This window comes from Diplotaxodon limnothrissa, linkage group LG18 (genome assembly GCF_057381915.1).
Source record: "Diplotaxodon limnothrissa isolate DT_005_m linkage group LG18, D_limnothrissa_male_GT1.1, whole genome shotgun sequence".
Taxonomy (NCBI): domain Eukaryota; kingdom Metazoa; phylum Chordata; class Actinopteri; order Cichliformes; family Cichlidae; genus Diplotaxodon; species Diplotaxodon limnothrissa.
Window position 1 is genome coordinate 43,309,411 of NC_140613.1, and position 16,131 is coordinate 43,325,541.

General features: G+C 45.0%; 1 protein-coding gene across 2 annotated transcripts in view; it reads right to left on the reverse strand.

The window, feature by feature from the left end:
- Nucleotides 1-5,099, reverse strand: part of LOC146614287 (dual specificity protein phosphatase CDC14AB-like) — a 14,416-nt gene extending 9,317 nt beyond the window's left edge. For both annotated transcript variants that reach the window (XM_085377914.1, XM_085377913.1), the window contains exons 1-5: nt 5,054-5,099; nt 3,906-3,996; nt 552-627; nt 265-357; nt 97-176 (exon numbers count right to left, since the gene is read on the reverse strand). In XM_085377914.1, the coding sequence (XP_085234040.1) occupies nt 97-176; nt 265-357; nt 552-627; nt 3,906-3,996; nt 5,054-5,099 (386 nt within the window). The remainder of the gene's footprint in view (nt 1-96; nt 177-264; nt 358-551; nt 628-3,905; nt 3,997-5,053) is intronic.
- Between the last annotated feature and the right edge of the window lie 11,032 nt (nt 5,100-16,131).

The window sequence follows — 16,131 nt, forward strand, 5'->3', positions numbered from 1 at the left end:
GCTAAGCCAAGCTGGATTTAACAGACAGTGTCTCAGTAAATGTAAGGACAACAGCCCAGCATGAAGCGCTGTTTCGTAGAAAGCAGCAGCCTGTACCTAAACGGCATGTAGCCTGTGCTGTTTCCTGCTATCAGAGTCCTGTAGGCATCTTCTGGGCTTCTCTTCAGATACATCACCTACAGGGCAGAGTTAAACGACATAACTCATAATGCACAGACAGACGGGCAATCAGATGATGTGATGGACGAATGAAAGGATATTTACAGCATAGGCACCAATCAGAACAGCAGCATTGGCTCTCTTCTTCTGGTCGTAGCTGGTGTAGTGAACCAGGCTCTTTCTAGACATTGTGAAAGACTACAAACCAATAATGATAATCAATAATCAGTGAAAACAGCACATGTGCATTAATACATTTAAAATAAGCGTCTACTGTCAGAGGAGTGCACACACACCATCAGAGCAAAGACCTTTCAAAATAAGAGCGTAACGCGTTTTCTAAACGATGTCTGTACAGCAAACAAAGCCCTGAGTCTGAAGACCTTCATTACCTTCAGCTTCTTGTTGAGTTTCCAGCAGTATCTGTACAGCATGGCCAGGTTGAGGGGCCCAAAGTCTGCATAGAAACTGCAACACACAGTGAGAGAGATGGAGGAGCTCTCAACAATTACAACACAACAACACACAAAACTAAACCCACTGACAGGTGAAGACAGTGACATTGTTCATCTGGTCATAATAAAATGCTCCGTTAGAAAACCTCGGGACCTTTATCTGGATGTTTCCACCCACACAATGCAGACATGGAGTCAGAGGAAGCTCACAGCTTTGTTTCACTCAATGAAACCAACTCAAATCCTGTTTGTCTGCTGCAGAAAAGAAAACGATTACCAAGGCTGGAACGTGACAGACGAGCAGGGCTGCAAGTCCGTCTTTGTCCCTAACACCACAGCCTGATACCAGATTACTCATCATCATATTCAGTAAGTCGGCCAACAGCACGAATGACAGGAAGAGGATTTCAAAGATTGTCAAGCACTGAAAGCTGTCACGTCGGGGTCGACGCAGCATTTTGACTTCTCTTGCTTTGGTTTGTTTTTGAATGATCGTTTTTCTTCTCTGGTGCTTTGTTGATTATTATTATTTATTGTTTCTGTGGTTCTGGTTTTGCTCTCAGGTTTTGTGTTCCCATGTTTGCTGTGGGTTTGATGTGTGTCCAGTCTGCGTCTTTGTGTAGTGATCTCTTGTGTTGCCTCCCTTGTCTCCTCTCGTTAATTACTTCCACCTGTGTGTAATCTCCCCGTGTTTCTCTGAGTGCATTTAAGTCGTGTCTTCTGTCGTTGCTGGTCCGTCTGTGTATCTGCCATGTTTCACCCGTGTGTCCTGCCCCCCCTCCTTCATGTTCGTCTTCTGCTTTGTGTTTAGTAGTTTAGTTATTCCCAGTATAGTTTAGTTATTCCCAGTATAGTTTAGTTTAATCTTCGTTTGCCATTTTTTCCCTGTGCTCTGTGTTCCATAAACCACCTTCACGACTGCCTGCAATTGGATCCTCCTTTATTTCCTCCACTCGCCGTGACAAAAGCCATCTCAGGTTTACCCATGGACCACCTACCCGGTTAATCACAGCTCAAACACCCGCTCTGTGACAGACACTCTGACACTGTGATATATCCCATGATACTGATGCTCAGAGTTGAGCATCAGGAACTTTGGCTACGTTCACACTGCAGGCGAAAGCGCATCAAATCCGATTTTTTGACCCTATGCGACCATCTATCCGATCATGGTGTGACAGTGTGAACGGCACAAATCCGATATTTTCAAATCCGACCTGGGTCACTTTGGTATGTGGTGCTGAATCCGATACATATCTGATGTTTTAGAAAGCGACTGCTGTTTGATGGTCACGTCGCATTAAATCCGTCTTTTACGTCACTGACACAAGACAGACGCCAACTATCAGCTCCGGAGAAGACATGGTGAACACTTCCTGTCCGTCCAGTGAAACTGTTGGGAAGACAACGTTGGAGAAATGTGAACATTTTATTTGTACTGTATAATCTGCAGATTCTGATCCTTTGAAGCTCCGCTCCTCTAAAACAGCAATAAGGATCATTATTAGGTTATTTACATTATTATGTAAATAACTTAAAGCAAAAACTGGGAAACGTGAAGTCCAAAGTCTTTATATTAAGGCCATCAGTCAAACATCCTGTTGCTCTGGGTCTAAACAGAGCGCGTTGTGTGTGACGTCTGCTTTTGCGCATGCGGCCGCTTTGAGCGTTCACACTAGAGCACGTTTGCTGCCGCATTTTATTTGTAGAGTGAACGAGCAGACAAAAACATCTGATTTGATCCAAAAATCTGAATTGAGCTTTAAGATCTTAGAGTTCCTTAAAAGTCCTGAGAGGTCAGGAAATGCTGGAAACCAGTTTCCACCCAGCCCTGTGTACTGGGATGGCCTGTAGCTCCACAGTGTGAAGGTGCACATATAAACGCACAGATGGAACATTTTTCCGAGGCTGTTTCACCTCTGATCTGTCTCTCATCGGTGTGTAATTAAAACAATTTTATATCCTAAAATAGATGCAGATCGTTTAAGGAACCAGAACTCGTGCGTGCTCAGTCAGGGGTTATGACCACAGGCCGGGACCAGATGGTTCACAGGGGTTTATGACATCAGTCACGCTGGTGATACATCAACAGACATTTTCATGGGAAAAACAGTGCACATGTATCAACATGACGACACAGGGTTCGATGAAGTTCTCCACAAGGATGTGGACTTCATGTCTTCTTCACTGACGTATGAGCTGTTACTGTTGGAGGGTTGACGGCGTGCGTCTCATGTCACACTCCTCCACAGTGAGGATGGACTCATTGATACGAGCCTCTGGTGACTGCACTTCAAAACAAGGAGTGATTCAACTGCTCTGCTAGTGAAGCATCACCTGGGGCAGCTCTGACTGCTCCTGTACTTGGTGATGTGCTGCCCTCCTGACACACCTGCCTGCTGTTGTTGCTGTCCAGGTGATCTTCCACCTGTAGTGTCATTTGGCCTTTCAGAGGCCTCGCTGCACCGTCACTCACTCTGAAGGCAGCCGGTGGAGGTCCCCGGTCATCCAGGGCTTGTGGTTGGGATAGACCAGGTGACACCTCCAGGTCTGGATGTTCAGAAATGTCCTGGTGGTGTGGAGACAGTCCTGCAGCTGCTGTAAGGCTTCATCAGGCCAGGTTCTGATAGTCTTCGAGGTGGCCAGAGCAGCTGTCCTGAGAGGAAGCAGCTTCCTGCTCACATCCAGGCGGCGACACTGTAAGAAGTCCTTTCAGGGTCTCCCCACCTATTAGAAGTTTTACCGTCCCACTGTTCCCGGCCCTGCTCACTGGGAATTGTCCAATTAGAGTTTTCTCTCTAATGTTGTAGGTTGTTTACCTACAAAGGGCCTGGATGTAACTGATGTTACACAAATAAAACTGGACTAAACTAAATGACCAGTTAACCTAACATGAATGAACGTGCATGTCTTTGGACTGAAGCAGAGAAAACGTGTAAACTCCAACCAGAAAACCATAGTTTGAACCAGGACACCATCCCTCCGGGTGGAGCCGTGGACATCTTCTAACAGTATAACGGTAATCAGAGACCAGTAATGAGAAGTCAAGGAAGGACAGGACCATGACTGTCAAAAGGCGTGTCTCTCTGAAATGAACAGGTGGGATATTAATGAGATCAAAGGAGTTTCTAAAGGACACGAAACAACAAAAACGGAGGCAAACAAAGTTAATCTGTTACGAAAGAGGCATCAGAAAGAAAGGATCTGTAGGAGCGTGTGCTGACAGGGAGCAGGAGCAGACTGTTGACACGTCATGATTGGGGATCAGACTAGATTACGGCTGCAGCTTACCTTTCATATATGAGCTCCTCATCCGTGCTGAAGAAGTGTGTGTTGGCTGTATTCTTAGGTTTGACCCGCAGAGTGGCAAAGTACAGGCGGTCTGTGGTGTACAGCACACACACACACACACACACACACACACGCACACACACACACACACACACACACACACAGGTTACATTCAGCCTCACACACAGTCCTGGCTTCAGGTCAAGGATACAGGGCGATAACGCTCTCTTGTCCCGATCACACCGAGCTGCTGACTGCATCCAGGTATTTTTGGTGTCTCGGTTACAGCACAGGATCAGTTCCCCTCATTAACTGCTGCTGAAACCGAGGCAGGACCCAAATCTCCTGCCCTTACGTGACACACTGGTGCTGCTTACTTAACCTGATTTAGCCAAACTTAATCCTCGCACTACTGAAATGCTTCTTTTTACCAGATCAGGGAACAATGGCTTTATAAACTTTAACTAAACTGTAATATTTGACTCTATGAGTGAGTGAGCTGTGGGACACTGGGCTACAACCTGCCCCAACTGTTAGCCTGTAAGTTTCAACCTTTCAGCTACATATAGTTCTACATGTACTCATGAGTAATTAGGCTGCTTCAGTAAACCTGGAAAGCAAGTTCTGCAGTGATAGCTGAAAAGAGAAAACTTATTCCTGGAAACGAGCCGCTGTGTAAAGGCTGTGAAGCTGACCTGGACCTGCACGGACTCACTTTACCAGGATTCTTGTTACCGTCTTAATGCACAGCTATTACAGTTTATATCATGTTAATTATAGCAGACACCGCTGAAAACGATCCAGCATCCTCCAGGCCAAAGGCCGACCAGCTGCCCCACAGTCCTGTCAAGAGTTATTGATCCACAACAATGCTGATGAAGAACCTACAAAATAATCAGAAATGTCCTCGTCTCTTGTTTCGTTAGTGTCCCCCTGATGGAGACTATCGTGGTCAGTGTAACTCACACTGAATCACGCTGGTTTAGCTTTGTTTGAAAGAACAAATGAGCCAAAGTGAACGAGCAGTTCAGTCCTGTGTATTTATGTCCACGCGCGCTCTCAGTCACGCGCATGGAAATATTGCAGGCTGTAGTTTCTTATAGAAACCATTACGCAGTATTACATCCCAGGACTGATGTTAAACTTACCCTTAATAAACTCTGATGCGCTGGCCTGCTCATATCCATCTGCCATTTGTTACAGTGGGAATGGTCGCGTCACAGTGACTTTGTCCTCTTCTTGGTTATCTGTTGTGAGACCACTTCAGATGTTCCAAAAATACCAAGAGTTCACTACAGAATATCATTTCACCTCCGTCACTACTGTAAATGAAAAGCGTCCAACTTTAAAGTCTCCCCGCCCGCAGCTGACGAGGAGCATGCGTAAAGTCTCCAAAGTCCCCCCAAACCGAGTCGCTCCGCTCCGCTCCACGGCCTGAACCGAGAGGTTTCCGCTCCTCCATGCCTGAACTACAACGAATATTCCAGCAAGTAGAAGATATACAGGGCAGCCCAGAGTCGTGGCAGCGATAATCTCTCTGCTGCCTCGCACATGCTCAGTCAATGGTCACATAAACGCGCGCACGCACACATCACCGGCCGCGCTGCCGAAGCCTGCTGGAGCTGGATTTAAACAGAAACCCCCCTTTCCCAGTAACAGAAACGGGATATATATTTATATACATTTATATATATTTATATATTTCAAGGCTGCTACAAAATGCACCGTTTGCTTATTTGTATTTGACGATCAGCGTGAACGTTACAAAAGTAACACCACAAAGTCATTTATGCTGATGGCATTTCCCTCCCGTGTCTGAGTGGCCTCCCTCTTGCACACGTTGCGTGTTTGTGCTATGATGAGCTGGGTTGGGTCTGCATGGAGGACTGCACTGTGGTGTGTTCCCATCACCCAAAGGTGGAAAGTCCTGAGTGCCAAATGTCTGAGCTGCCTGACTGAACTGTGACTTCCACAGGCCGCTAGCTAAGTCTGCACTTGCATCACTTAGTTTTCTAATCAAGTGTTTGCTTGGTTATTAAACAGAAATGTTTAGAATGGCTACAGATACAAGGGTCGCCCTACAGTTTACATGCATTGATTTCTAAAGGGGCTCCGTACCCCACACGGTGCTGTCACAGCTGTTAGTGGGCCTGTCACCACTGACTGGAAGACCTCCACACCATTAGACTGCATTACTGTTGGATGAGCCTCACACAGACTCATTTTAACGAGATGTCACTTTTCCCACGTGTCTCTGTTTCTGTGCTGGGACAAGAACGGGACAGCAAAGCTTCGAAGAATCTCACATATAAAACATGTTTTCAGACTTTTTGGTTTAATTCCACATTGTGATGTCTGCTACAGTGTAAATACTTATGAAAATAAAGAAAAACGATCAAATGAGAAGCTGCATCCAAACTTTCTGTTCTTTTTTTAAAATATATTTTTGTCTTTATTAGACAGATGCAGTGAAAACTGACAGGAAAGTGAGAGAGGGACACCGGGACTCCTGCTCACCCAGCTGCGCCGCAGGTGTGTCCAAACTGGTATGAACAAGGTCTTCAAGTCCGTCCAAAAGAAACAAGTATGGGTGTCAATAAGCAAACGTGTCCTAATGAAGACGCTGAGGACTCGTTTCTTTGTTGGACGCGCTTGTTTGGAACAGATTTGTTTCTCCACGTGACTCATTTCATTCCCACAGAAATATTTCCACCACAGTGTTACTTTTTCCAAGAACTTGTAACATTGGAGTTTAGCTATGAGCCGGCTGAGGCGCCCCTGAACAGAATTAATAACGTGAGGAAGATGAGAGGAGAGCGTTTCCTTCTTATGGCTTTATGTTTGTAATGCTACACTGACCTTACTGTCTAACGGAAAGCCACATGCAGACGTGTGTGTGTGTGTGTGTGTGTGTGTGTGTGTACGCGCAGTCCTATTCCTGGTCTTAGCTTAATCTGCTCCAGTTAGCCAATTAGACATCAGATTACCTGGAGGAAGGTTGGAGGGACATGTGAGCAGCTTCGTAGCCGAGGACGCCTCCATCAAGGTGAAGCACTGACGATACTGATGTGGAGACAATACGCTACGTATGTGATTATTATCACGTGAAAAGACAGATTTTTATCAGCCCTTGGTGATCATAGGTTGGTCTCCAGTGAAAGACTGCCACCTGCTGTCTGCTTACATGCTCTGTCTGCTCGGTCATGTTGGCCCTGCGTGAGAAGCGACAGCCTCTGCTGTAGTTACTGATGCACCAACATGGACACGAGCAAACTAACAGTTTCATGCAGATTTGTTGGCTGAACGCGGCATTACCAACCAGCCAGGCAACAATGAAGATAATTGAACTGAGAAGGGGCTATATGTCAGTATTTTAGATAAATGATAAAAAAGATCACATCTCTGAGTTTGATGCAACGTGTTATACAACAGAATTATTTTATACAAATATGCAATAATGTCCAAACCGAGAAAAGAAGAAGAAACAGAAATTTTGTCAAACTTTGGGTAATGACTGAGATATTTAGGAGGGGAAGGTTTGTTTTTGTGACACTGCTCACATTTCTGAAGCCTGACACGGATCCAAGCACATCGTGTTAGCATTGCTTTTTTCTAATTAACCAAAGACAAAAAGAAGGCTCTGTCTGTGATGTGACAAACGTCTGTGTAAAGTAAATGCATCAGTGTGAAACGCTGCTAATTCTATTTCTCAGGTACATCAGGGAAACGTGAAAAAGCCTGTGAAGGGTCCATACTTTATTCTTTGGCTCTACTGGATTAACTTTGCATGATTCTCAGTTCTAAATAATCGTGTCGAAGCCTCGGTCCAGTCTGTGTAAAACAAGCTGTTTCAGCACCATCTAAGTTTAAGAGTAGGGCTTCTGTACCAACACACACGTGCCGGAGATGACTGTTATATGATCCAAGGGTTGGAAAAGCCTCTGATCAGTCAGAGACTGTCCTGACTGTGTGGCTATGTTTAACATCCACTGATGGGAGAGCCAGCATGATCCATTCATTTGACCTGTTAAAAAAACACCAGTGATCCAGACGTCAAACTACACGATCCCACCACCTGACACGACGCTCTTACCCGTACAACACGTGTTCATTTGAAGAGGAAACCAGCTTCCTCACGTAGTCTTTGGTTAAATATATGAACCAAGGCTGCTGCGTCAGGTTTAGGACATGTGCTTGAGATGAAGACACTACCGTGCAACATTAAACATGTTCATTTCTCCCAGCAGAAAGCCATGACACCAGTCTGTGTTTCATGCATGCATTCATGCAGCCACTACACCTGCTTACACTTGTAATGATGAAACATGAAGAAGGACTGAGGGAGACAGAGAACTGCATACAGCCAACATCAGCGCTCCAGCTGATGAATGTGTTCTGATGTATCACATCAGAGAGCGATGCACATTGAACTTTCCAGGAAGCTGCTGCCAACACTCAAAGCTGTCATCGATGCCGTTTTGGGATTGTGACGTAAAACAAGCTTCAGTTTGACCAGAACGTTGACACCATCCACCTGATTCTGAGCGCCCCACATCACTTCTAAATGATCACTGTGGTACTCCATCACTGCATCACATCGGTGCTGGACCGACTCCCAGTGCTGCAGCAGTTCACTCAGTTCATGAAGCATCACAGCTCTCAAAGATTGCTTCCAACTTGCGAGGTCTGAATAGCTCCGTTCCCAAAGCAATTTCTGCCACAATGTCCTCCTACAGGAAATCATTTTCATTCACAAGATCTGGCAAATCTCCTTTGAGAATGAAAGGAAATCATTACACAGTGTCAGTGACGAGTCACAGTTTGTCAGGTCAAAAAGTGTCACGGTCTGGCTGGCAGACCGTGGGGATGTGAGAAATGAGGACCCAAAATGCAGGACTTGGCGCTGAAGGCAGTGCGTTTATTTACAGTGGTGACAATCCAAACAACAATAAATTCCCCGTGCGATCCCAACTCCCGTTCCGTGTCTTCTCCTTTATCCCGTGCTCCGTGCTCTGTCTCCGTTCCCTGTGTACTGTCCGTGTGCTGCCTCCTGGTCGCCACAATTCCTCCTGAGAAACACGCATACAAAAGGCAGTCGTGAGTACAAAACCTAACGGCAGACTTGCACTAACCTTGCACGATAAACTAAGACTGACAGGAAGTCACTCAACGATCCAGCGTCGAGGAGCTCTCAGCCACACTGTTTTGAAGCTCCTCTGACGAGGCTTGATCGGCGCCAGGTGTGTGTGGATTCCTGGGTGGGACCGGTCAGCTGGCAGGGCCACACCCACCAGGCCTAGAAGTGCCTGCCACGACCGCACCCTCACACACATGCACACACCCATAAACACCTGACAGTACACCAACACGGAAAACAGGACAGCAGACACAACCATAATAACAATAACCACAATAATAATGATAATAACTACAATAGTAGTCCAGACTGCTCACGGACCCCGAATCCCTGGAACTGGGTCCGTGACAAAAAGAGTCCAACATCCTTCTGTTCTTGACAAAAATATTATTCAGCTTTCTTTCTGTTCTGTCCTTCAAAGCTTAGAAGATAAAACACAGAAAAGATTCAGGATTGATTGTTGAACACCTCTGGAAGATCGATATGCTACTTCTTTTAAACAAACCACCAAATGAGCAACACAACACCTGGAGCACACCTGGAGCATCTGCTGAAGCTGTTCTGGAAGAACATGGTGTCCCAAAAGGTTACTGACTCTTCAGTGCCATATGTTTATATTAAACTTGTTATATTAAATGTAGATTGTTTTGCTAAAGCAGATAGTTAGTGCTGGACCAGGTGACCCTGAATCCTCCCTTAGTGATGCTGCAGTAGGCTGCCGGGGATTCCCATGATGCACTGGGTGTTTCTTCTTCACTCACTATGTATTAACAGACCTCTCTGCACTGAATCATATCTGTTATTAATCTCTGTCTCTCTTCCACAGCATGTCTTTATCCTGTCTTCCTTCTCTCACCCCAACCAATCACAGCAGATGGCCCCGCCCCTCCCTGAGCCTGGTTCTGCTGGAGGTTTCTTCCTGTTAAAAGGGAGTTTTTCCTTCCCACTGTCGCCAAAGTGCTGCTCATAGGGGGTCATATGATTGTTGGGTTTTCTCTGTACCTATCATTGTAGGGTCTACCTGACAACATGACGTGCCTTGAGGTGAACTGAACTGTAAAAGGTGTGATGACAGAGCATCAGTGTAAGGAGCCAATGTTTGATTGATGTGATTGAGATTCAGTTGAAATATAAGTACTGCACATGGAAGTGTCCAACCAACAGAACAGGCCTCAGAGCACATCACAGCGGTACAGTTGGAATCAAAGTACTACTATAACACAGAATATGATGCAAAACTAAAGCAGTATTTTTAATGCACTCCCTCAAAGAAATACGACATGAGTGCAGCACAGGCAGAGATACTGTGACGTGCAGCCTGTATACTTTTAGGCCTCGTGGTGTTTTTACTGGACCCACCTCTCTGAAACTCACTGGATCAACCAGCCAGCCAAATGACCCTGGTTACATCATCAGTTTGATTTTTAATTTAAAAAACTCCTTCAGCGATTCATCAGACATCAGTGCGCATGTACACACACTGTTACAAATCAACACAAATACAATTAAGTCAGTGTGTTAAGAGGTGATTGTTGTGCCTCAGCTGGTGTTCCCACATACTGACACAGAGACCGACCCACCATCATGTAAAGTTGTCCAGCATTAGCAGCTTTGAGTGACGGGTGGACGCTGCCTGGCTTTGTGTTCTTTGTGTAATTAGCTGAGAGAGAATTTGGTTGACTTGTGGTTGATAACAGCCTGTGAGAAAAGCCTTCCTGCAGCGAAACTGTCATATTTGATTTGTTTGATTGTTTTTGCTTCTTCCAATAAGTTCAAACATAGAAAACGCAGACTGGGTTTAGGTCTCTGACATCACAACATGTTCCTTGTGTACTGTGTAACAGTGTTTATGTCTTTCATGTAGAATCCAGGCTGTGGCTGAGAGCTGCAGGAGTCCTAAGTGTCCCAAATTCATTCATATTTGTAAAGCCAGTCACATAAAGATTTGAACCAACACATTTATTCTTATCGTTTAAATCAGAGTTTAAACCAAATAATGAGGCAGCATCAGCTGTGCGTGTGCGCGCGTGTGTGCGCGCGTGTGTGAGAGAGGAGTGCATCTGTCTGTGTGGTGACGTCACCCCGCCCTGCCTTGTCCTTTGCGTAATCCGCCGCCCGCCCGTCCAGGAGGATGAGTCCAAACACTTTGATTTCCTTTAACTAATCCGTGTCGTCTGTTCAGACCAATTAACCGAGATCGTTCTCACTTCTCTCGGGGAGGAGAGGACAGGCTGGCTGCAGGGAGCAGGTTTTACTGCTTTCACCTCTGATTTATTCTTTGTGCTGCTCTCTTTGGAGAGGAGCGCAGCAGAGGGAGGATGTGAGGCTCCAGGATGGATTCTGAAGAAGATAATGCGACAAGGAGACGCGCGGCTCCGCGTTTCACTGCAGATATCGAGGCTCTGCATATTTAGCCAGCTCCGTCCTGGTATTATAAGCGATGTGGCTTCTGATGTGTTTGTGTTGTGAATGGAAGCGCAGATGATGCCTATTGATCACTGAGATGTGTGTTGGTGTATCTAAGGCTGCTTTCTCTGTCCGCGCACATTTCGAGCTCTTATTGTCTGGCAGATTGCGGTGCTGTGGGCCTTGTTGGAGCATACAGGCGGTCGCTGCACCGTCCGGCCTGCACGCTGCGATAATCTGCTCCACTGAACGTCGGCGGGTGTAATCCTGATCAAAACGCGCTCTTATGTAACATTCCGAGAGGGACATTTTGTGTGCCTGTCACTGTGTGCGCTTCATGACGCTGTGTGTAGCGCTGTGTTTGTATGGCATACGTGCGCCATTCAGTGCACTACTGTGTAATCACATTTGTGTAACATCACTGTGAACAGAATATAGCGTTACTTATGCAGATTTAATAAGGACTAATGACAGTTTAGCATAAAAGACAAACAGCAACAGATTTCTGTTAACAGCATCTCCATCTTCACTCCGAGTGATCCTCCTCCATCTGTTTACATTCTGATGAGGCTCCATCGGATCTCCAGCCTGGCAGCCGGGCTCTGCTGTGTAATGGCTGCCTGCTTGATGTGTCCTTGACAGGAAAAAGCTCTTTTTTGCTGTTCACTGCGTTTGTTGGGCAGGCAGGTGTTACCAGCTCACAGCTGCTGTGAAGGACACAGAAAGGAACAAGGTGAGCAGGGAAATAAGCACTACAGGTAAAAAAGTGAGTCTCACAGGAACCACGGCAGCTGTGTGAGTACTACAGACCTGTACATGTTACCTGCATGTGTGAGAGAGAAATGGACCTGAACAGAAAGTTTAACCTAAAGGTCATCACCAGCATCTGTCTGTGACGCCTGGCTTCCTCCCTCAGTGTTCACAGTGGACCTTGATTTAAAATCAGTCAATTAAGGCACGCGGTGAATGCCAAGAGAGGAGCCTCTGCTGCTCCACCGCAGCCGGATTACAGTAAAAGCTGCTGTGCACTTATTTATGTATGCATGTGTGCACAGAGCAGGACAATGACTCTGACCAGGAGTGCGCTGACTTGACTGTCTCACTGCAGAAACACCCTCGCTGTACGTGTAATAACAGTAAATGCTGACTTCTGTGTGATTTCTATAATAAAATATTTGGATCCAAATACAAAGTGGTAATTCTTTCCTCTGCCTGAAATGGACTTGCACACCGTGAAGAACCAAAGTGTCCATAAATCTGCGCTTCAGCAGCTGAAAAAGCTTTTTACAGTGAAAACCTAAAGTAAGCCCGAGTGAGGCTCTGCTGGGGAACAGAGTAATGTTTCATATGGTAATAATGTTCTACTTTCTATTCTGTATTAGTGGACTGAGATTTTTAATCTAATAAATCATTCTCACCCATAAGTAGATCCAAACACATTTGATCCACTAACCAATGAACGTGATGTTTGAAAATAACACATAAAAACCAGGTGAGCAGTGAGCAGCCACCTGGACAGCGAGGCTAAAATCAGCAGGTCAGAGAGCGTGCACGCTTCCACCAGAAACACTTTTGGGACATTTACTGTATAACAAGGAAGCCACAGAGCAGCGTGGCCTCACTGCCGCTCCCAGCGATATAACAACAGATGTATTCGTGTGTTCGGTCTCAGACGACATTTGGCTACGTTAAACGCTGCAGTCACTTAATTTCATGTGAAGGAAACTGGTGGGAGCAGAAGCCTGACGGGAGCAGGTTCCTGTGGCCCACTCTTTCTAATATTCTGTTTAGCTTGTTTACATCTAAACGTCCTCGTTATACAAGCCAGTCTAATCTGAGCCGGGCTGCCTGTTAATCCTCAGCAAGGACTGAGCTGCATTTAGTCTCCCTGCGTCTCTGGATGTTTCCACGGGGGTCTGTCAGCTGTCTCCAGGATTTCAGAAACGCTCGTTGTGTGTTTCACCCACTCTGCTCCATCCACGCTGACACAAACGCACACAGATTATGTAGTCTCTCTGTGTCTTTACACAGACAAGGCATGTCATATTAATCCTTCACAATCAAATCAAAATCAAATCACTTTTATTGTCACATCACATGTGCAGGTACATTGGTACAGCACATGTGAGTGAAATTCTTGTGTGCGAGCTTCACAAGCAATCAGCTGGATATACACATGACCACTGCAGCCAGTGCACAATATTTAATATTTAAAATGCAATCGCAGATCCCACTTACATGAGACGTGGGCTCACCTGAGACCATGGCTGATTGTGACCCACACCTGTTTTCACACCCTGGCTCGATTAGGCAGAGGATCAATAGGGGGTCCACGCCCCTCTTGGGGACACTCCCATAGGGCTTCAAATGTGGGACTCTGTTGCTCTTAGAGCTGAAGAAGCTTCTTCAACAAGCTGTCCAGGCGTGTTTCTTTCCGAGCTCCTTCCACAAACAGAACATGTTGTGCGTGTGTTGTGTTTTCCTTCACACTGCGCTGTTTCTGTGATTTTGTCACAGGTCAGTCATTTAACCAATAACCATGAAGTTAAACCGTTTAAACGCTTCAACCCTATAACATGCGAAACGTTGTTCAAACACCAGATGGCGCTGATGTCTTTCACTCCACGTGGGTTGCACGATAACGCTGCTCAGCGTGGAGAATCACTTTGTTGAATCACTACCCAGAGCCTGATTAGCCACACTGCTTTCCAGAGAGCGGGGCTCCACACACTGTCGAGTCCAAAGACTCCAGGCATCCGCGTGGTTACTGACACGGCTCCACGCTCGCGACCACTTCCCGTTGCGCTCCTAACCCAGCTGAGTGTTTTAGGTAACAGCAGCGCACCGACTCATAGAGTCTGACTGCAGACAAACACTCGAACATGAACCGTGGATCTCCTGCCTGAGTGAGGGTGTGGAATAACCAGTATCACAGTATTACTGGCTGATGCGGTGTCATCATTAAACATATGCAATCATCTCATTTTACTACACGCCAGCAGGTCCCCGTGTTGTGTTTTCATATTTGTTTTTAATACTTCAAAATAAATCCGCATCTGATCGAGTCAGGCGCTAACACGGAGAGCGCATGCGCAAACGTTCCGCTGGTCAAAAATAAATAATTAATAAATAAATAATAATACGGAAAACAAAAAAACGTCACTCGGTTCCAAAGGTGGCAACGTCATATATGTGGCATTCAAGTGTCATTGGAATCTACAGCTCACTGAAATCAATGACTGTAAAAACCAGTTTAGCTGAATTTCCAGGCACACAGCATTATGTTGGAAATATTTACTTTCTGGAGAAAACTGGGAAAAGATGAATGAAGTTCTAATGTCAACATGGCATTTAAATCAAGCAAGGGGCCCCCGCCTGATTTCATAGTAGTGGCTGTAGTTTTACATATTAGACCAATCTTCTTCAGATAGCTCTATTTCAGCCTCTTTCTCCATTTCTCCATTTAATATAGGTGGGAGACAATTTCCTTTCAGTTTGTAGTGTTGAGTATATCATAGACATTTGGTTTTTTTAGCACTTTCCCTTTAGATATGTTTATAAAGATCTGAACTAGAGATTTTCTCTCCTTAGACATAATATTGTTATTAAAATAAGATCTTAATTGGAGATATCTAAAAAAAAAATCACCTCTCTCCAAGTTGTAATTAACTGACATTTGTTGAAAGGTATCTAAACCTTTTTCAGATGATATTTTCCAGCATGCAGTGACACCCAGGTTGCACCAGTTTTTAAACCCACTGTCAATATTTGCAGGGCTGTATCATATGCTGGTCACCGTAGTATTCTCACATCTCTTTCAAACGTTTTATCTTTAAAGTCCCTGAACCAGATACTTACTGGTACATTTATGCAGTAGGATACCTTATTTAAAAATGACTGTATCAATGATTTATCTCCAAGAATAGTCGAAAGGGGAACACGAACTTCCGCCTGGTCCATTTCTTTCCATTTGGCGTCACATGTTGAGTCGCATCATGCAGTCAGGACTCTGACTGTGCAGCCTGACAATCATTTTCTAGACATGGAAGACCATGCCTTCTTTATTTCTAGATAATTACAATGTCTTATACTTTATTCTAGGTCTGTGTTTTCCCCAAATAAAATTTGAGAACATTCTTTTCCATTCGATAAATTGCCTAGAGGACACCTCGACAGGCAATGCCAGGAATAAATAAGGCAGTTTAGGTAATACCGTCATTTTTATTCATTCATTGAACCCCTAAATATTTAATTAAGTTTTTACTCCAATTATTCTTTGAGGAGTTTTAGAATATATTTATCTGGATTATATTTAAAGGTAAGAATTTGAGTTTTATGAAGATTTAACTTGTAACCAGAGTATGAGCCATACGTATTGAGCAAAGATAGTAATATTGGTAGGCTAAAGTCAGGTTTAGTAGGAGTCACCAGGACATCATCTGCATATAGACAAACCTTACACTCTTTGCCGTTAATGGTAACTCCTGTAACTTCCTCGCATTGTCGAATAGCCTGTGCCAATGGTTCAATAAACAGTGCAAATAGAGCAGGGCTAAGAGGACAGCCCTGTCTACACCCTCTTTTAAGAAGAACTAAACCTGAGACGTCCCCATTAACCTTTATCCTGGCAGAAGGACAATTATATAAGCACCTCAAACAACTGATAATCTGGTTATTAAAACC